The sequence below is a fragment of the Mus caroli genome, chromosome 14 (genome assembly GCF_900094665.2).
Source record: "Mus caroli chromosome 14, CAROLI_EIJ_v1.1, whole genome shotgun sequence".
Classification (NCBI taxonomy): Eukaryota; Metazoa; Chordata; class Mammalia; order Rodentia; family Muridae; genus Mus; species Mus caroli.
Genome location: NC_034583.1, coordinates 53,589,588 through 53,610,916, shown reverse-complemented (window position 1 = coordinate 53,610,916; position 21,329 = coordinate 53,589,588). Strand labels below are relative to the sequence as shown.

The 21,329-nt window shown below is 46.6% G+C and overlaps 2 protein-coding genes and 1 long non-coding RNA gene across 3 annotated transcripts in view; 2 read left to right on the top strand and 1 right to left on the bottom strand.

Moving 5' to 3' along the window:
- C14H13orf42 (chromosome 14 C13orf42 homolog) overlaps nt 1–2,325 on the top strand; it is a 17,528-nt gene extending 15,203 nt beyond the window's left edge. The window contains exons 4-5 of the mRNA XM_021181343.1: nt 1,087–1,321; nt 2,151–2,325. Coding sequence (XP_021037002.1) covers nt 1,087–1,321; nt 2,151–2,325 — 410 coding nt within the window. The remainder of the gene's footprint in view (nt 1–1,086; nt 1,322–2,150) is intronic.
- Nucleotides 2,326–9,529: 7,204 nt separating this feature from the next.
- Nucleotides 9,530–21,329, top strand: part of LOC110309748 (guanylate cyclase soluble subunit beta-2) — a 66,320-nt gene continuing 54,520 nt past the window's right edge. Inside the window, exons 1-3 of the mRNA XM_021182478.2 lie at nt 9,530–9,652; nt 12,897–13,019; nt 18,214–18,287. Of these exons, the coding sequence (XP_021038137.1) occupies nt 9,530–9,652; nt 12,897–13,019; nt 18,214–18,287 (320 nt within the window). The remainder of the gene's footprint in view (nt 9,653–12,896; nt 13,020–18,213; nt 18,288–21,329) is intronic.
- On the bottom strand, nt 10,112–15,362 carry LOC115029254. The gene is made up of 3 exons (XR_003834832.1): nt 15,279–15,362; nt 13,233–13,407; nt 10,112–12,051 (listed from the first exon to the last, which is right to left on the bottom strand). It is a non-coding gene; the product is annotated as an uncharacterized LOC115029254 (long non-coding RNA).

The following is a 21,329-nucleotide window of genomic DNA, read 5'->3' as shown; positions in this document are numbered from 1 at the left end:
ATAGACCAGGCTGGCCTCCAACTCATAAATCCGCCTGCCTCTGCCTCCCAAGTGCTGGGATTAAAGGCATGCACCAACACTGCCCGGCTACCCCAGTTAACATTTTTTTTTTTTTGACACAGGGTTTCTCTGTGTAGCCCTGGCTGTCCTGGAACTCACTTTGTAGACCAGGCTAGCCTCGAACTCAGAAATCCACCTGCCTCTGCCTCCTGAGTGCTGGGATTAAAGGTATGCGCCACCACGCCTGGCCCCCAGTTGACATTCTTAATGGTGCATTCAAAATGGCTAAGATGGTGGTAATGGAATCAGAAGGAACAAGCCACAGGACAGCCAGTGAGAGAGCTCTGCGGCAAAAGTGTTTGAGGCTGAAAAACTGAATTAAATCTTCAAAGACAACTAACTCCTAAAGGTTGTCTTTTGATACACCTCCCCTCCCCCACTCCCCCAGAATAGCACCAATAATCTATGTTCACTGTAAATCAAATTAACCAAACAGCACAGCAGAGAATAAAAGTGTGAGGAGTCAGGGCCCAGCAGTTACAGGCTCACATTGCTCCCACAGAGGTCCAGAATTCAGTCCCCAGCACCCACACTGGGCTTCCATAGCTCTAGCTTCAGAGGATTCAGCTGGCCTCCGAGAGCACCCACACTCACATGCACATAATTAAAACCAAAAGCTAATTTAAAAAAGAAACTGAAAAACATTTACCATCTGTAAGTCACCATCCACTGTTAACACTTGGGCATGTGACTTTCACAAAGGGCTTTCAACACACTCAATTTTTATTTATATTTTCCTTTTAACAAAAATAGCATCTCTTTGAACAATATTCAGTACACTGGGGCGTCTTTCCAAGTCAATGAGTACAGATCTGGGCTCTGTCCCAGTAGGAGCCTGCCCTGGCCCCTGCAGCCTGCTGAGTCAGACTCCGCCCCCTGGCCCCTGCAGCCTCCCTCAAAACTCCCCATAGTGAGCTCCATCTTCCCTTCCCTGTGGATTGTTCTACTTGTTCATGCTCTCCTTTACTTTCTGCTCCCCCCCCCCATAGCGGCCACCTGCCCAGGTCACTTGCTTCTCTCTTCCAGTGGCTACCAGCTCACGGGAGCACAGCTTGCATTCCAACTGGATTCTGCGGGCACCGCGCAGACATTCCGAGGCCATTGCTGCCCATGCCACCGCGGATAGTCGGTTTCGGAGGAGCACAGAGCACAGGGTCGCTGGCACCCAGCGGAGGCTTGAGAGACACCCCATTTACCTGCCCAAGGCTGTGGAAGGGGCGTTCAACACCTTGAAATTTAAGCCCAAAGCCCACAAAAAGGAGTAAGTGCTTGGAATGAACAGAACCAGAGCAGTCTCAAACGCCCCAGACTCCAGTGTACTGGTCCCTTATTCCCAAGGGCTAAAGTGGTTGATTTTACAGGGCAAAGGTCAGGGATGGGGTGGTGGTGGTGGTAAGATGTTTTCTCACAAGCTGTACTCCCCCAGCCTAGCTCACTGCCGTCCTCTGCTCTGACCTTGCTTCCATCCTTCCTGTCCCCTTCCTCTCTGGTCCGCTGCTTACACCTTCTGGATATCTCTAATGTAGCTTGGGCTGTACAGAGCAGAGCACCCGGCAGGAGGGAGACATTGTTGCTTTGGAAGACAGTGGTGAACCTGCTCTGCAGGACTTCCTGCTGGCCTGGCTTCTGTGGGGACACTGCCGCTGGCTCCTGTGGCCTCTCTCCGGACACATCCTTCTCTCTTTAAGACTATTTTTCATGACCAAGTCCCACATTCTCTGTACCTCATGCAGGACAACCACTGGGCCATGTCACAGGACACAAGGGCCTATTCAGACTCCATAGCTGTCCTCTCAAAAGCCACTCAACTCTGGTGGAACCAGCGTTTCCTTGATAACTTTTTACTTCCATGGTAATAAGAAATGTGCTTGACATAGTTTAACCTTGGCCCAGCACTTACCCTTGACCTTCTCCTTCAAGATCAGGTTAATGCCCACCCGAAGTCCAGTCACACCCTACCCTGTACCACTATAAGGTTACCCCCAAGGCCTAGAACTGGGGGAGCAGCATGATGTTCTCTGCAGGAGTGGTGGGAATGTGGGTCTCCCTCTCCTCTGTGTACTTGACTTTCTTCTCTCCCTCCCTTGCAGCCTGGGATGCTCTGGACAGATCCTTCGCAGCTTCTCCAAAGAGGACATGGAGTGGGACGAGGAGTTCTTCACACAGGAGTCCCCGCTGTCCCTGGAAGACGAGCATTATGAGACAGAGAATCCCAAAGGGGAGTGGCTGGTCCGAGAAAGACTCTGGGAACGGACAGTGCCCTGATTGGACTTGCCTTAGCCTGGGTCTATGACAGGAGGGCTGCTTTCAGGGCAGTGTGAGATGTTCAGTTAGAGTTTAAAAAAATGAAATTATAAAGCTGTAAGACAACCAAACTCCTCAACACGCTACCCGTCAGAGCCCAGCTAGTGCCAAAAAGAAGCTGAGTTTCCCAGGGGGACATGTACTGGGGGAGTCAGAGCCTGGGCTTCCCACGGGAGTGGCCAGGAGAAAGCTGAGCCTGACTGCTGGTGTTCCAGAGCAGAGGTGCAGGGGACCTGAATGAGTGTCCCTGCCATCTTGCCTGGCCTGTCACACATAGGAGGTTGTGCAGATGGCTGCAGGTAATATGCTCAGAACTGGAAAGGAGCAAATCGGGAGTTCTGGCTCAAAGTGTCCAAGACTGTATCCCAGAAGCCTATTGGTGAAGTCTTGAGCCCCCTCCTTTCATGCAAAACACAGTTAAGAAAGCACCCACTCTGCGCTAGGTCTTTTCGGGGTTTCCAGAATCTTCTGCTGCTAGGCTAAAAATGAGGCCAATATCCTTTTGGTAGGGTAGAGGAAGGTCGCATCAGGGCTTCTTTGTGATCACACTGTCGCCCTCAGCCCAGTAGTTCTGCTCCTCCACACAGACAGCTGGCTCAAGGTGGTAGAGGTAGGTGAGTCTTCTCTAATTCTCCCTTCTAGTTCTCACACACATAAGCTGTATCCATGCAACCAGCTCACCACAGGCTCTGCATCTCCCCGTTAACAGGTAGCTGTAGCATGATGTTCTTTCTGTCTAGGACGAATTTTGTGGCTTAGCCGTTGGCTGGCTCACAGCTCCACTTTCAGTGTGTGCTTCATATACAGTCCAGCGCACGATCTTTATTTGGGCATAGAGTTACACCTATTAAGGTTACAAGCCACTGGTCAAAGAAGACACTCCACTTTGACCTTCCTGCTTCTTCTCTCATCCAAATACTAACCAGGTGTCTTAGACACTATTCCGTTGCTGTGATAAGACACCATGACAGAGGCAGCTTACAGAAGAAAGGGTTTATTTGGAGCATACAGTTCCAGAGGCTGAGCCCATGACCATCATGTTGGGGAGTAATGACTGCAAGCAGGCAGGCACGGCACTGGAGCAGAAGCTGAGAGCTCGCATCTTGAAACAACAACCACAAGAGAGAGAGGGAGGGGACAGAGAGAGAGAGAGAGAGAGAGAGAGAGAGAGAGAGAGAGAAAAGAGAGGGGGGGAGAGAGAGAAAGAGGGAGAGAGAGAGAGAAAGAGGGAGAGAGAGAGTGAGAGAGAGGTGGGGGGGGAGAGAGAGAGAGAAAGAGGGAGGGAGAGAGAGAGAGAGAGAACACAAGTTAACTGTGAATAATTGCTGCTTTGGAAACCTCAAAGTCATCCCAGTAGTACACCTCCTCCAACAAGGCCACACCTCCCAATCCTTCCCAAACAGTTCCACCAACTGGGTCCCAATATTAAAACATATATGCCTATGGAACCATTCTCAATAAAGCCATCATACCTGGCCTATACCTGCCCAGCTTCTGAGAGAACTGAGATCAAGTGTGCTGGTGGGGAGGTGTTGTGGGTGTCAGTAGACCTTCCTCACTGACTTCCGGCATCTTATTATACAAGGATGACTTTTCAAGGAGCATCCCCATAAATGTTAGCCTGCCTGGGATAGGGAAACAGACAGAGAGAGAGAGAGAGGCACCACCTAAATCAAGCCAGGCACACTCTAGGCTTAATGACAACTGCATAAAGTCCTGTGCGGTGTTTGCTTTTTAAAATTCAAATAGTAATAATTAAAACCCTTATTTATGTTATCTTTTGTGTCTGAAGCTGAGAATTTTTAACTCTGAAGAAAAGTGACAGCAACCATACAGCAGCCCTAAGAACATCAAGCCAACATTTCCCAGGTGACCACACACCTGTCCTTTGTGTCCTCCTCTGCATTGTTTTTCAAGTGCCAATGACACTGTCTGGGAGGTTTCTTTCATTTGTTGCTTAACCAAAAACAGCAACATCTCCAGAGGTTTTTGTTTTTGTTTTTGTTTTTGTTTTTGTTTTGTTTTTGTATACAGCTTTAATGCTGTGGTCCATCTGCAAAGATTTCTTCCCTGAATGTGGCTTTCTTTAAAGTTCTGTGTTTGAAAGCTCTTTGCTGGGAACAAACTTGGGTCTTGTGTCTAAAGATAAATCAAGGGAGCCAGATGGAGAAGATGCTCAGAGCCCAGCGAACTTTCTTTTTCTCTGGGGTTTCTTGTCTGGGATACAAAGCTATAGCAGTCCACTTTGCTTGGGGTTTTAAAAGCTTTTGTCTTTAGTAAAACAGCCTGCTGGCCAAGTTCTAAGAGGTGTACTCATGTCTATGGGACAACTTTTCTTTGAAGTTGATGGTAGATCCCAGGATCTGGGCTCGTGAATCTTGTCGATACATGGGTCTGAGATAAGTCAGACTGGAAACAATAAAACGCAGTTTGGGAAAACCAAGATGCTCTGGCTGATTCTTGTCCGTCTTGAGGCACCCAGTTATTTCAGGGGATCAGCTGGTTAAAACTGTCTTAGTTTGGGTAGATGATACCTGTAAAGAATGACACCTTATTCAATCAAGTTCCTGTAAGCAGAAAGACCTAAGTTCAACTCCCTACAACTTTTAAAAAAGATTTATTTTATGTATATGAGAACACTGTAGCTGTCTTCAGACACACCAGAAGAGGGCATCAGATCCCATTACGGATGGCTGTGAGCCACCGTGTGGTTGCTGGGATTTGAACTCACGACCTTGGGAGAACAGTCAGNGCTCNCCAACCCCTGAACCCCCCAACTTTTTTTTTTTTTTTTTTTTAAGTAAAACAAAAATTCTGGAAGTCAAGTTTGGTGGCACACACTTGCAATCCCAGCTCTGGGAAGGCAGAGACAGGTGGATTTTTGGGACTACCAAAGTCTATCAGCGACCCTAATCGACAAGCTCTAGACCTGTGAGAGATCCTGGCTCAGACAAAATACAAGGTAGATGGCATCCAAAGAAAGACACCTGATATTGTCCTTTAGACACATATGAGCACACCTGCACAAGTGTGAACACACACACACACACACACACACAAAGGAACAGAAGGAAAAGGGAAAGAAATGAAGGAAAGAAACAATTTTAAAGAAAAATGAGACTCCCTGGCCTTTAGCCACTGGCTTTGTGCCCTCTCATCCCCATGTAAACTTCCCTCACTGGGTTGCTATGCAACAACTGAGAATACAGCTACCTGGTGTTAGACCAGAACATCTCTAACAGAAGGCTGTATTTCTCGCATTACTGGTTGTCTTTCATAGTGATTTATCTCTTCCTGTTGTTAATTATTTATTGCAAATAAGTTATAATTAAAAAAATAAATTATCACAAACACAAAAGCATAAAACCCCCACAAGTTTATTACCTTAAAGTTTGGAAGTGGGAAACCCAAATCAGCCATATTAGTTAAGAGACAGTAGGGCTTGTTCCTTCTGAAACCCTCCCTAGCCTCTGGGGATGCTGGCATTCCTTGGCTAGTGGCCTTTCCTTGCATGACCCCAGCCTCTTGCTTCCTCAGAGTTCCAGCCGACCTCTGCCTTCTATTTATAAGGACATTTGCAATGATATCAGTCCCTCCCATTTGGATAATTCAGGATACTCAATCCAACTCAAAAATCTTTCATTTAACCAAATAATCAGGTTCTCTTGTCAGGCAAGGTACTGCTCCTAGGTTCTGGGGTTAAGTGAGCATCTTTGGGGGGTGGGGGAGGATTCATTTTTCAACCATACTTGTCCAGTACCACAAGATGTCACCGAAGACTTGTCACAGGAAAGTCTGAGTTAGTCGCAGGAGGCTGGCTGGGGCAAGTTTTCTGACTCTATTGGTCTCCTCTCATTCTCCATGGTTAGCTTGCAGTCACAGCAGCGAGCGCCACTCTCTAGCCCACCAGCAGGTGTCCTCTGGGTTGTGCTCACAGCGACCTAACCTGAGTTCGCCCACTCACACACCAACACGCCCCACTTCACTTGGACCTGCAAGAGGGAGAACGTACGCTGAGCTACTGTCCGCAGTGCCTGGAGTCTCACTAATCACACATTGTAGATGGCTTGATTGACAGTTGGTCTGAATGAACAAAGTGAAGAACTCAGATAAGGTCTGGAGACAGCAAGAGGCATCACTGTGTAAAGAGTTTGGGGAAGAGAGAGGGATTCGGGCTAAGGCTGTATTGCGCATGCTCTGTGCTGGAGGCTGTGAGGCAGGATCGAGTAGCTTAAATTCATTCATGAATTGCCGAGCAGAGTGATCAGAGATGCCGGACACTGACTGCGGTGAATCCTGGAGCAGAAGAGCAAGATGGATGTGAGAGATGAATGAAGAGCAAGCAGTTAGCATTGCGGGTGTGCTGAGGACACGAAAGGCCTTATTTATCCCAAATATGAAGCTAGTATAATCATGATACTTTACTATTGTTGTTATTACAATTATTATCATTACGATCTCCTAATAGTTTAGATTATGACTTTGAACCATTATGCCTAGCTCTGTTATTTTCAATTAAAATACGTATTTGTTTATACATACATGTGTGTGCCTGCATGAGTTTACGTGGACCTTGTGTCTGCAGGTGCCTAGGGAGGCAGAGGACACCGGGTCCCCCTGGAGCTGGGGACAGAAATAGTTGTGAGCCACCTAATGTAGCTGCTAGCTCTAAAACCTGATTCCTATGCTAGGACAGTGAGTGGAGCCATCCTTCTAGCCTCTCTCCCCCTTTTATAGACAGCCTCATTATGTAGCTGATAGGTGTAGAACGCAATGCACAGAATAGGTTGGCCTAGAACTCAGAGAGATCCTGCCTCTGCCTCCTAAGCTCTAAGGTTAAAGATGGGTGCCAACATGCCTGCCATCATTGGCCTCGCCATCTGCCCGAGGTAAGACCCAGGCTGGACTCAGACTCTCTGTTCTGTAATGATGCTGGAACGTCTGTGCACCTCACATGCACAGCTGTAACGTTCTAACTTAGAGTGCTGAGGTGATAATTAGATGATCACTGCCTGTCAGAGTGCAGGGCCCATAGACATCACTAGCTGGCTATAATGAAGGCATATTAATTATCACCTAGGATATTCATTTTGTCACACACTTAAAACAGTAGTGGAAGAAAATTTCTAAGAATGTTTTTCTAAGCGCTGCTGGAAGAAGAATGATTTAAGAAAATCACTTTCAGGAAGACACTGTGATGAAATTACCCCACCCCACCCTCAAAGTCACAGGTCTGTCCCCTCGTGGACCGCCACCTCCCTGTCTGTAGATGATGTTCCTGGATCTAGCTCCTGATGTAGAATCAGGTCTGAGCAGAAGCAGGAGTCCTCACAGCAGCAGCTGGGGCACAGTGGGCGTGGTCAATTTGCAGCTAACATTTTTCAGGCTTTCAAAGCATTTGTATTCAAGTGCCAACCAGTTGTTTGCAAAGTACAGTGTGACCTGTTTGCAATCAGGTCACCTGATTTCTTCTTTATCAAGTAAATCAGATTCAATTAAACTCGAAAGAGACTGAATTTGGTCTCAAATGAGCCCCTGCATGTCACAATGCCTTTAGATTTATGAACATCAATCACCCTTACTAGGATCTGTAGGTATACATGACTTTGGCCACACGATGGCGCTTCGCGCCCAACAATTCCTGGTCGGCCACCGACTGAAATTTTAAAAGGCAAGCTGAAGAGAGAATGAGCGATCTGGGTAGAGCAGGTTCACACCGCCTGGAGGCGAGCTGGGCTCGTGGGTGAATGTCCTCACTGTGGAAAAAGCCTACGTTTTTTCTGGCTTTCTGGATCCCAAGCGAAGGTGCTGATGTGAAATGAAAGGAGTAAGTGCCCAAGTCCTGGTCCACATGCAAATCAAAACTCCATCTTCCAGTGTACCAGATTGAGAGAGCTTTTATCTATCTATCTATCTATCTATCTATCTATCTATCTATCTATCTATCTATCTATCTATCTATCTATCTATCTATCTATCTACCTATCATCTATCTATCTATCCATCCATCCATCTCATTTATTTTTGAAAGAGTCAAGTATTATTGACTTTCCTAGAAAAGGGGTATCACTTGATTCACTAAGCCTCTGTGGTGTGGCAGTCACAAGAAAACCTCTGGTTCCTCTGCACCACTGTTTGCGTCTTTCGAGGGAGTTAATGGTAAGAGGACCAGCTTTACAGGGTCACACTAAGGGGGAAAGGAAATTACATAGAATCTAATGACATTGCTCACACCCACTGGTGAAAACCCAGCAGTTTTGTGTGATTTATCCTAAACCAGGAGGAATGCGTGGGGCCCAGTACTGCGCAGCGGGTGGTAAAAACAAATGATTTCCATAGCTGTTGTGACGGGTCTAAAGCACCACTGCCCGCTGTGGCCGTTTAGGGGAATGGACTGTCTTCTGGGATCAGCTCCTCTGACTTTTGCATGCTGAATTAATAACTATGGAAATAGGCCTGGAAGAAATGTGGAGCCTTTGTTTCAGACTTTTTTTTATCATTATCATCATTATTATTAATTATTGTTTGTTTTTGAGAACGGGTCTTACTGACTTGAGCTTCCCATTCCCCTGCCTCAGCTGTCCTAGAGATTACAAGCACCAATCACAACGCTGCTCTCCTGACACCCTTGTTTCATTTTGTTTTGTTTTTAAAGACAGGGTCTTGCCCTGTTGCTCAGTCTACTATGGAGAACAGTCTCCCTCCCCAGTGTTCCAAATGGCAAGGCCAATAGCCAGTCCCATGGTGACTGGCTGGAAAGCCTGGCTTTTACCCCAGTCTTACCTTTAGCCCACTTATCCCCACTTAGCCACCTGTCAGTGAGATGTTAGCCACACCAGGGGAGTCAATCAAATAGCACACAATGCTACACAGATGCAAAGGGAAAACAGTCAGCCAAACCAGAGAAGGGTGGGACTTCTCCGCACCCGCAGATCCTTGTCCCTGTGAGATGCCTTGTCCAGAATAGCTAAAGCTTATTTAAGCACGTGGTATCCTTTAAACAATGAAAGCTTGTTTCTCATCGCACAGGATGCTAAGACTGTCTTGCTGGGTCAGCTTAAATGTTATCAGAAGAAGTGTGTGTGTGTGTGTGTGTGTGTGTGTGTGTGTGTGTGAGAGAGAGAGTGATGAGGTTGTATTTACAAACACCTGTCTAATTGAAAGGATGGTGATGTCTGAAGTGTTGTGTGCTGAGAATACGCTAAAGGTTAAAATGTCAGACACAGCAGACGGTGTGCTGTATGAGCCCCTGCGAGCGGAGTTTAGGAGCAAGCAAACCCATCTACAGGTACAGTGAGGAGAGCAGTGGGAGGGGTTGGGGGTGGCTGAATAGGGGCACCAAGGGAATTGCTGGACAATGCAGACACTCCATTTATATCTGGGTATGAGTTATGCTAGCATATATGTTTGCCGTAATTTTTTTTTATTTTTTTTTATTTATTTTTTTTATTACATATTTTCCTCAATTACATTTCCAATACTATCCCAAAAGTCCCCCATAGCACCCCCCACTTCCCTACCCACCCATTCCCATTCTTTTGGCCCTGGCATTCCCCTATATTGGGGCATATAAAGTTTGCAAGTCCAATGGGCCTCTCTTTCCATTGATGGCCGACTAGGCCATCTTTCGATACATATGCAGCTAGAGACAAGAGCTCCAGGGTTCTGGTTAGTACATTATGTTGTTCCAACAATAGGGTTGCAGATCCCTTTAGCTCCTTGGGTACTTTCTCTAGCTTCTCCATTGGGAGCCCTGTGATACATCCAATAGCTGACTGTGAACATCCACTCCTGTGTTTGCTGGGCCCCGTGTTTGCCGTAATTTGTGAGACTGTTCACTTCAGAGCAACAAAGGCAGCCACAAACAAACAAACAAAACAATAAAACAACAAAACAAAATAATAAAACCCCCTCAACCCCCCCCAAAAAAGCCAAAAAACTGGTCTCTCAAAACAATGATCCCAGAATATACAGGGAAGCCCATGATGTCATGGGAACGGAGGGGTGTCTTCCCATACAGTAACAAGTCCTCCCCAGCTGCTAATGCATCTGAAAAACCTACGAGATGCCAGCTAATCTTGCAGACAGCTTCGAAAGCCAGGGACAGCCTTCCTCATGCACACGCTGTCTGTGTCTTTTCAAATGTTTACAGAGTATTTACAAAGAGTAGTCCTTTGGGTGGCAGTTGTAATTAGGGAAACTGGCAGAGAAAATTAACACATACCATAAAAGAGGGATAATTAGTCCTCTGCCATATACAATATTATTATCAAAAGGCATTCACCCTGGAATCCGATTGGTTTACACACCCTGGCCTCATAGGGACGCTCCTCCCTTCCACATTACTCTGGGTATGAAGCTGCCACGTTCCTTGGATGATGGGCCATATGGTACTTAACATCAGAATGAAAAGGAGCTCGTGCTCCTTGTGCGAGATGCTAAAATTTATTAGAAAATCAGAAAGCCTAATTTCCACCAAGTTCCTGAGACCTACCATCTGCTTCATGAAAAAGAAAGAGGGAGTTGGGTTTTTTTTTTTAACCATTTGCTTATTGTGAAGTGTGAGCATGAGTGTTTGTATGTGTTTGTAAAAGCGGGGAGGGGGTTGAGGGCTGTAAGAGCGGGGATCAGAGCAAGTACATTTGGCAGGGCCGAAAGAGCTGTCAGCTGAATGTGCTGGGAAGGGTTTGGGAAGCATAATTATGGAAATCATCTAACCTGGGGACATTTTCTCAGGACCACATGTCCTCTCCACAGAGAAGCAGCACAGAGTCTTCTAGCCTTTGCAAGCACGCAAAATCATTCTTCTGGAGTAAAGAGACAGCTTCCCTCAGTCCTGGTGTCTCTGAGGGTCTGGCCTCTCCAGAGCATAGTTGGAGCCAGCCAGTGAAGACAGGAACAAACGCGCTGGAAAAAGTCAAGGACAGAGATGCCAGAAAAGCTTTTCTCAGGCGAGCTGCAGCTGGGTGGGAGAGGGCTGAGAGGAGGCTGGAGCTCCTGAGACACATGGCCAGGTACCTTCAGGAGAAGTGTGTCTGGGCACTGATTTCAGTGAACCATCTCAGCCTCCTGCGTAGTCAAGTTTGCGAGATGCTGTCTTAACTGTGAGTCATATTTTAGGGTGCTGTGGCCCTTGTGTGGTCTGGGAACCCTCTTCCTTTGGTTTGTGACATTTATTTATTGGTCATCTTGCCTTCGCACCACAGATGCCAGGTCACTGGAACAGCCTCGGGGGGATACTCAGGGGATCTGGTTAGTGGCTGGGTTTCTTATCTGTGACTCCAAGAAATACTCAGGAAGTAGACTTCAGGCAACAGTTTACCTGGGCCTTCAACATAGCAGTGATTCAGTGGAAGAATAAAGTTTTCAGGCCCCAGCGGACTCCACAAGATAGCATGACAGTGCCAAGTGCTGGTTGAGGCAGGCATTCCTTGGATGACATCCAAAGTGGTTTAATTAGAAGCCTCCCAGTAGACAGCATCCTGTAAGAGACAGCCTTCCTGAGGGGTAGACTTGAAGCCAAGTTCAGGCTTCTGGGAACGTGCTCATGACTTTCAGAAACAGCCGTGCTGGACTCAGTCCCTCGTGTGCTCAGGCCTCGTGGTTCCCGAGAAATGGCTTTGTCCAACAGCAGGCAGGGATTTCTGCATCTCAGAAAGAACCAGGCATGCCTTTGATCCCAGCATCCTGGAGGCAGAGACAGGTGGATCTCTGTGAGTTTAAGAACAGCCTGGTCTACAGAGTGAGCTACAGGATAGCCACAGCTATTTAAAGATCCTGTCTCAAAGGAAAGGAAAGGAAAGGAAAGGAAAGGAAAGGAAAGGGAAAGGAAAGGAAAGGAAAGGAAAGGAAAGGAAAGGAAAGGAAAGGAAAGGAAAGGAAAGGAAAGGAAAGGAAAGGNAGGAAAGGAAAGGAAAGGAAAGGAAAGGAAAGGAAAGGAAAGGAAAGGAAAGGAAAGGAAAGGAAAGGAAAGGAAAGGAAAGGAAAGGAAAGGAAAGGAGGGAGAGGGAGAGAACGAGAAAGAAAGAAAGAAAGAAAGAAAGAAAGAAAGAAAGAAAGAAAGAAAGAAAAGAAAAAGAAAAAGGAGGGAAGGGAGAGAGAGAGAGAGAGAGAGAGAGAGAGAGAGAGAGAGAGAGAGAGAGAGAGAGAGAGAGAGAGAGAGAGAGAGTTGAGACCAGAGACCCTCTGCAGATGAAAGGGAATGCACAGCAGAATCAGTAGAAAGAGTCACCATTGTCTTGAGGGTCTGGTAGGACTGGGACACTCATCCTACAAGACTCCCAACTTGCCACACACACAGATGACAAAGTATGGCCAGCGCCCTCGAGCTCTGCTGGTCTCTGCTCCCTGGAGTACAGCTTCTGCAGGAACAGCAGGGCATGGTTATTGTGTTGACACCTCAAGGGCATAGTTTGGGCTTCACACTCAACTCCTGAGAGAGCTTAGTGGTGGTGATATGCGCCCCTGGGGTGCTGTGTGGCAATCCTGCTTGTTCCCTACAGGGACAGCCCAGATTTTACCTCCCTGGGCAGGGCTCAGCAGAAGGCCGAGGTCAGTTCCTAGCTTCACTGCGGAGCACCTCAACTGCCTTCCAGAGATTTGGTAAGACGCCGGGTGTGCAGCTCCGGCCTGGAGACACGACGCTGGACACCATGGTAAGCAGCCGCCAGTGGCTTTTGTTCTGCTGAGACAGAGTCTCCCTGACCCCAGGTCTAGGTAACATTATTCAAGATCTTGACAAAAATGACCCAAACGTAGGACAACTCTAGACAGTTTGTAAAGGTCTAGATGTGGCGTTTCAAAAGGAAGGTGATCTCAGCTTCAAGTTAAAAGTCAAGTAAGTTTTATGAACCATAAACACTACCTACCTTCCTAAGTCCATTGTCTTTCGAGGTCAGCCTGCCAACTTGGCTCTTCTCTTTGCCACTGAGTATGCTCACCGGATCGCCTCACTTTCTGACTCCTTTGTGTCCACCTATCCTGGATATCTTGTTATAACTAAAAATATCAATTTGAGGTGCAATTCTTCTTTCTAGAAGAATCCTAAAGAAATAGGAAATCACCATTGGATCACACAGTAGCAGCTGCCACAAGCCAGGACAGGAAGAGGGGCAGATTTTTTTTTTTAAACAGAAATGGGACATTTGCATCATCTCTAATTACCTTTAGCAAATAGTAAGTTCTGAGGAAACTGTGGTAGGGCTTAGTGTAGAGGATCCTAGCAGATGCTACTGTAGCTTAGTGTGCTGCATGCAGCACGTTAGCCATCCTGTGGTACACTGGCACAGGGTGGACAATGGAAGGTGATGGGGAGACAGGACAAGTGAATGCAAGATGGGATCCTGAATAGCTCAAAGGATGTTAGCAAAGCAAGCACACAAGAGACAACGAAAGGATGGCCTTTAGCTCCCTGAGTTAGCTAACACTGACAGCACCATGAGAGCAGAACGCCTCAACTCTGAGAGATGCTCCAGTTACACAGGATGTCATCAAGTGGAGCTGGGTGGGAGCACCCAGGAGGGTTGATTGGCATCCTCACAACCCTGCTGAAAGTTCAAAATTCTGCAACTCGTTTAGAATATAGCAAGATATATAAATGTGTGTGTGTGTGACATGTAGTATAGTTAAAAAAAAATCAAGAGTTGGTGGGTTGACCTGGGGTCAGCAGTGTGTAAATGGGAAGGCTGTGTTTGGAATAAGTCACTGCCTTGCTGCTAACAGGGCTTTAAAGTTGCTTCTCTTACAGTTTTATTCTGAAGTATAATTATCTGGTTATTATTGAAAACCTTTAAAAAAAAAAACACTACTATATTAGGCCAAGAAATAAAGGCACCAGGGCTGAGAAACAGCTCAGCGTAGGGCTTGCCTAGCACACACACAAACCCTGAGCTTTGACACCCACTACTTCATAAACAAGGTCTAGGCCTCTAATAGAAGCACCCAGAAGGCAGGGAGAGGGTCAGAAGTTTAAGGTCAACCTCCGTTACAAGTTCAAGGCCAGCCTGAAGTACTATGTAAAATTCCACATCAAAATTACAAATAAAAAATATTTTTTATAGAAAATTCATACAATACATTCTGATCTTTCTCCTCCCTCATCCTTCCCAGATCCTTTATTTTTTTGGGGGGGGGTTGTTATATTTTATTTTATTTTGTAATTCTTTTTTAACTTAGATATTTTGTTCATTTACATTTCAAATGCTATCCTGAAAGTCCTCTATACAACCCTCCGCCCTGCTCAACAACCCACCCACTCCCACTTCCCGGCCCTGGCATTCCCCTGTACTGCGGTATATCAAGGGCCTTTCCTCCCAGTGATGGCCACCTAGGTCATCCTCTGGTACATATGCAGCTAGAGACACAGTTCTGGGGGGTACTGGTTAGTTCATATTGTTGATCCTCCTATAGGGTTGCCGACCCCTTCAGCTACTTGGGTACTTTCTCTAGCTCCTCCATTGGGGGCCCTGTGTTCCATCCAGTAGCTGACTGTGAGCATCCACTTCTGTATTTGCCAGGCACTGGCATAGCCTCACACGAGACAGCTATATCAGGGTCCTGTCAGCAAAATCTTGCTGGCACATGTAAGAGTGTCTTCCCAGATCCTTTTACCTCCCCCATCCAATTCCATATCCTTCCTTCTTGCTCTTCAGAAAACAAACAGGCAAATAAAACAAACCAAATAGAATTAAGAAAGGAAGAAAGGCACAAGAAACACACACACAGACACACACATATACACCCATAACACACACATATACACACACCCTTACACATATACACACACATACACACACATCCAAACCTATAAAAACACAAAATGAGAAACCATAATATAAAAACAAAAGACAAGAAAGATTAAAAATACTCAAACAAAGCAATAGGAGACAAACCAAAACCAAACGAAACAAACAAACCTTGAGCTTCTAGTCCTCCTTCTGCCTCCAGAGTGCTGGGATGGCAGGCACGGACCATCATGCCCAGTTCCTGTGGGGTTGGAGATCACCCCAGCTCTCATGCTTGGCAAGACCTACACAGAGTGGCTATGTTCCCAGCCCTCTGGTGCATACTCTCTGATAGACATGACTCTTGGCATGAACAACTGTCATGTGCTTCTATCCTATCACGTCCTTGAGCTCCAGGAGGATCATTCTGATCCCCATTGTGAGATTTCAAGAGGGGCCAATGTCAAACAGCACCAACTTCAGCTTAGCAATCAGCCTTGCAGGGTTATTATACTCCAGAACTACTAACATACAACCCAACAACAGCCCCTCCCCCCATGCTGCCATCTAAAATGCTATCATCTCCACCTTAGTTCATGGAGCAGACTGGATTCATAGAAGTTAGAAAATTCACCCTAAAGCACGCAGGGAACCTTTTCCTCTAGGCTCCAGGATTCTCCCAGCCTCACTGAAGCTAAATTTCAGGATGGAGCGTGTACCCCAATCAGCAGGAGGAAGGCACAGACAGCGGGAGAAGGATTTAGTTAGCCCTCACCATTTTCAGACACTTCAACACTTATTTCAAACACAAGCCTTTCTCTGTGTGCCTCAGGTAGGACCTGAGTATGTTCTGAAAGACTGAGATGGCCCAAGCCAGTGGGAAGCCCTGCTGACTTGTTGATCTGACTGGATAGCCATCCTGGAAGCACAGCTTCAGAGATCAACGCTAAGGCTGGCCAGTGACTCTTGCCTATTTCCACATAGTCCTTGAATGTCCATAATGGGATGACGAGGGTATCCCCTGCAGATTGGAGAGCAGTGGCCCCAGCAGCCCTGGGCACACTCTCTGCAGCAGTCTGTCAACTGCCTCATGCTTTCCCCGGCAGCAACATCTGTCTGCCGCGAAGGAGAATGTACTCCTTTATCTTTATCCCTTCTCAAAAGCTGTGTGGTGCTGAGCTAGAACTCTGAGGGTTTGTGCAGACAAGGTCAGCCAGCACTCCCTCCTGAGCCTTGGCTGGAGCTGAGAACATGACAACAAGCCTCAGAGGCTGTGTGGGATTCTCTATGACCTATGGGTTTGGGAACCCCAGGAACTAGCTACGTAAACCCCAGACACTGCTGACCATCAAAGACAAAAAGCTGAGCCACTTGCCTTACTGACCAAATGTAAGGTGTATTACCCAGTGCTTAAAACCCAGAACAGATGATGGGGCTACAGTCCAGCAGCGACTGAACTCCCCTGAGCCTCAGTTTTCCTTGCTGTGCACTGGTAGGTATTTATGGTCATTTGGATGCAGACAGTAGGTCTTATCTTAATGCTCTTATCTGATCTTGCATCCATTTGTAAAGATGGATAGCTATGGTCTTTGTTAAGATTGATTGATTTGGGTACCTGCGGATTTTTAAGGATTTCCAGGAGTTCAGACTTGAGGCTTCAGTTAGGTGCTCATTTATTTAGTGTCTTTATTAAGTACCTGCTGTGTGCTAGGTTCTATTGTGGGACTTTAATCAAAATTTAGGGAAGTGATTCATGCATTGTCACCGTATGGAGCTTATGATGTAGTAAAGGAAGACTAGGGACCACTGCCTGTTGCAGGAGCCTTCATGGGGTCAGGCATGGAGGGGAGCCAAGGTTGGAGGAGTGTATACAGAAGTGAAGCTTGCATTTTATGTGTATGAGTGATTGGTGTCACGCTAGGGGAAGGGCACATCTAGGGGCTGGGGGACGGGAAGGGGAGAACATGGCACTGTTGTGGGAACTGGAACTATGGCAGGACAGAGGCCTGTTTCCAGGATACAGCCTGCCAGTGTGGCCCTCTGTGCTGTTTTCTCTTTCTGTCATGGGCTTGGGAAGCTGGTTCAGTTGATAAATTGCTGGTTACAGGAAGCATAAGATACTGGGTTCAGATATCCAGCACCTGTGCAAAATCCTGATGGATATGGGTTGGGGGTGGGGAGACCTGTAATTTTAGCACTTGGAGGTAGAGCCAGGACAATCTCTAGAGTTCGCTGGCCAGCTAGGCTAGTCAACCAATGAGCTCCAAGTTCAGTGAGAGACCCCTGTCTGAAAACATAGGTGGAAAAGTAAGGAAGACACCATACCACTCAACTTTGAACTCTGGTCTATACACACACACACACACACACACACACACACACACACACACACACACACAGAGAGAGAGAGAGAGAGAGAGAGAGAGAGAGGGAGACAGAGACAGAGATAGAGAGATAGAGAGAGAGAGACAGAGAGAGAGACAGAGACAGAGAGAGAGACAGACAGAGAGACAGAGAGACAGAGACAGAGAGATAGAGAGACAGACAGAGAGACAGAGACAGACAGACACAGACACCAACACCGACACCAAGAGAGACAGAGGGAGAAGACAGAGAGGAGACAGAGACAGACATATATACAGTGCCCACACATACATCACACACACACACACACACATACCTATGGTGAGGACTCTGATGGTGCACTACAGCACTTGAGAAATAAAGGCAGGAGAACCAGGAATCCAAGGTCATCCTTGCCTTCATAAAAGTTTGAGGCCAGGCTGGATTAGAGGAAACCCTGACTCAAAAACCTAAAACGAGAAAGACCTGTCATGAAGTGTGTGCCCTCAGGTTCCCAGTGTCTGATAAAATGATTCAACCCCCTCATTTAACCAACAATCTCCTGTTGAGAGTAGGATCCCAGGGATCTGGAAGCGATTGGAACTCCAGCTCACAGGATCTCTGTGTGCATGCGATGTGCAGCTGAAGTCAGCTCAGCTTTCTTTCCACCATGAAAGGATGGTAGCTACTCAGAGTATAGAGAACCCCAGAAAAAAAACAAACCTCGGTCAGGTCTAGAGTGGCATTCTTCATTTTCCAAATTCTTTCTCCTTTTGTGCTCTAGTACGGATTTATCAACACCTGTCTGCAGTCTCTTGTGACAGAGAAATTTGGAGAGGAGACGTGGGAAAAGCTAAAGTAAGTACCCCTGTTGTTGTTGTTATTGTTGTTGCTGCTGTTGTCGTTATTGTTTTCCTTTTCCTTCGTTTTGAATAGTTCTAGTGTTTTACTGACTTCTTGACTGAGACGGTTGGATGGGTAATGTTACTACTTTAGCAGTCAGTGAGGTTTAGTGACTAAGACATCAACTGTAAATACCTGAAACACACTGGCGAGAAGACTCCTTAACCCCTATCTGGGTTCTATACGTCCATGTGCATGTATAAAGTGTATGGGTGCTGTGTGTTTGTGTGCATGCGGAGGCCAGAGGTCACCATCAGAGACCCTCCTCAGTCAGTCTCCACCATCTTGTTTGAGGCAGGGTCTCTCACTGAACCTGGAGCTCACTGGTTTGGCTAGACTAGCTGTCCAGCAAGTTCTAAGGATCTGCCTGCCTCTGTCTTGCACCATCCCAGGCTGGAGTGACAGACATGGACTGCCATACCCTGTGGGTATTAGGGACTCAAACTTAGGTCCTCATGCTCGTGTGACATGTGCTTTACTGGCTGAGTCATTTTCTCAGTCCCTCATATCTTCTCTATCTCTAAAATAAGCCTAAAAACAGGGACCCCCAAGTGTTACTAAGAAGTCACATGATTCCAGGATGTATGTAATGAATGAACTTCCATTTGTTCTCTCTCTCTCTCTCTCTCTCTCTCTCTCTCTCTCTCTCTCTCTCTCTCTCTCTCTCTCATTTTATGTCTCTGTCTCTCTCTACTCCTTCCCCTTCCTCTCCTAACAGTAGGGATTAAACTCAGAACCTTGGGTCATGCTTGGCTCATGCTAGGCCCTTGGCACTGACCTATCTCCTCTTCTGTTGTTTATAATCACTAATGAGAAAGCAAATCATATGTGCATAGGGAGCGAAAGGGGAGAGTGGAGGAGAGAGAGACACTAAGAGCTGAACAGTCTGGAGTGCACTAGGCAAGCATGCTGCTCCTAGGCCACCGCCTCCCTCCTCACTTGTTCTTTAGATCATTTCTGACTCCAGCCAGTAGGGTTTTATTTATTTATTTATTTTAAATTCTGTCATTTATATCTCTAAATAACCCCTCATTAGATTTCTGTAATCTTCTTGGCTCCACATCTTCCAGAGTTACAGACTTGGATCTGAAGTTCTCAGACATCACCTAGTTCTATACAGAGAAATGAATTAAAAACTATGGGAAATGATTGGCTTCCTCAGTTAATCAAGAATAGTTAAATTAAGGTAATTAGGCACAGCTTTGCTTATTAAGTCTCCAAAGATTTTACATAATAGCCAATCCTGGTTAAGATGCAGAACAATGGGAACTTGCCCATTGGCACTGACAGTCCTTGCAGCCACTTGAAGCAAAAGCTACAAGGATGAACACATGCTGACATTGGAAGCCAGCTTGTGGCATCCAGTCTTATCCTATGTTACACATATGCACATATATGTGGAGGAAGTGATGGCAACACATTTTTTTCTAGCCTAGGCCATGTCTCTGGGAGCGATCAGAGGTCATCTCTGTGAACGTGCATTGGCTGACCTCCGTTGGTATGTCTGGTGCTGCGAACAATGCTGCGGGGTTAATGAATCCAATAAATCACTCCTCCAGATGATGTCACCATCCGCAGAGACTTTACCTTACAGACCTGGAATGCAGAAAGTAGGGCGTCACAGGTCCACGTCCCACGGGACACTGAGATCATTTGTCTTGCCACAAAATGGTCAGGCAGGAGTCACTTAAAGCTCTATGCCCCTCTAACTCCCTCTGTCTCTATCTATGCTTAGTGGTATCAACCTTGGGAGGAAGATGAGAGAGAGCAAGCTCATGAAGGCTGTGAGATCCACATGATAGTAGGATGGGGAACCTCTCTGAGAAGCAACACTTGGCATTCCCAGAAGTCACAGCATTTGGCTGTGAGTCTGTAGCAGAGGGCCCAGGGCTACAGACACTGGAGGGTCAAAGGTCAGAAACATGATTTACAGTCTGCCTGGCCACAGAACAGTATCTAACCACTCAGTGAACCAGGTGCTTCACCATAAAAGAACGACCATTGCAAGTAGGTGTGTAGGAGGAGGTGTTAGGAGATGTGTAAGTCGGACACCCGAAAAGATGCTCAGCCAGAAGAGAGCACCCAATGAACCTTAGCTGCTGACACAGGAGGCGTGGTTTGTTCTCAGCTTATTTTCATGGGATCGGGAGGTGGAGGGACTATGTACGGGAGTGTGTGTCCATGAGCCACATGCCCCCTGTACCTGAATCTCTGATTCTGCATTGAAGAATAACACAACCGTCTGCTGGAGGGGAGGAGAAGACTGAGCAGACCAACACATCTTGGGGAATCTTGTAAGAACCCCACCGTGTTCTCCCCTCCTCCGATGCATAGGTGCAGCAGGAGGCAGCCACATTCAACATTGTTAGGAGCTGTTCTGCTGGTCTGCCTGCTGTCTCCAGAGATCTGCCTTCCTAAGACCAGCATGAGGCAATGGACCCCTCTCCCAGCCTGATCTCCCTGGCACTCAGTGTGGGCCACCATAGCCAGCAAGAGGGAAAGATGGATTTTTGGTTCAATGATCTGTATCATCTCAATTCTTGAGGATTCAGCTTGGCTCCCATTGTTAGTCCTGCCTAGGAAAAAGGAAAGAGTTTTGGAAGTTGCTGAAAATAACCAGGGATTTGCTAAAGTCCTCAGAAGCAAGCCCTGTGTTTGGCTCTGCCTCTGGCTGGCAACTGAGATGCCCTGTCTAAGACAGGCCTTACAACCTCTCGTCCATCATAAATCTGTTGTACTAATAGCATGGCCACTGACTGGTACTAGCTTGACTGAGCATCCCAAATCCAAGACAGAAGTGGGTTTTCATGTACAAAGATATCAGAAAGGACTGTCCCTCTTTGGACCCTTGGTGTGACCTTCCTAGAAGGACCATGCCATTTCTGTGTCATCTTCTCTCACTCTGTCATTTGGATGGACTCAAATTATAAAGAACATTAAAAGAGGATCATGGGATAATTGGTTAATTGGCAACTTGATTGTATTAAAAAAAAAAAA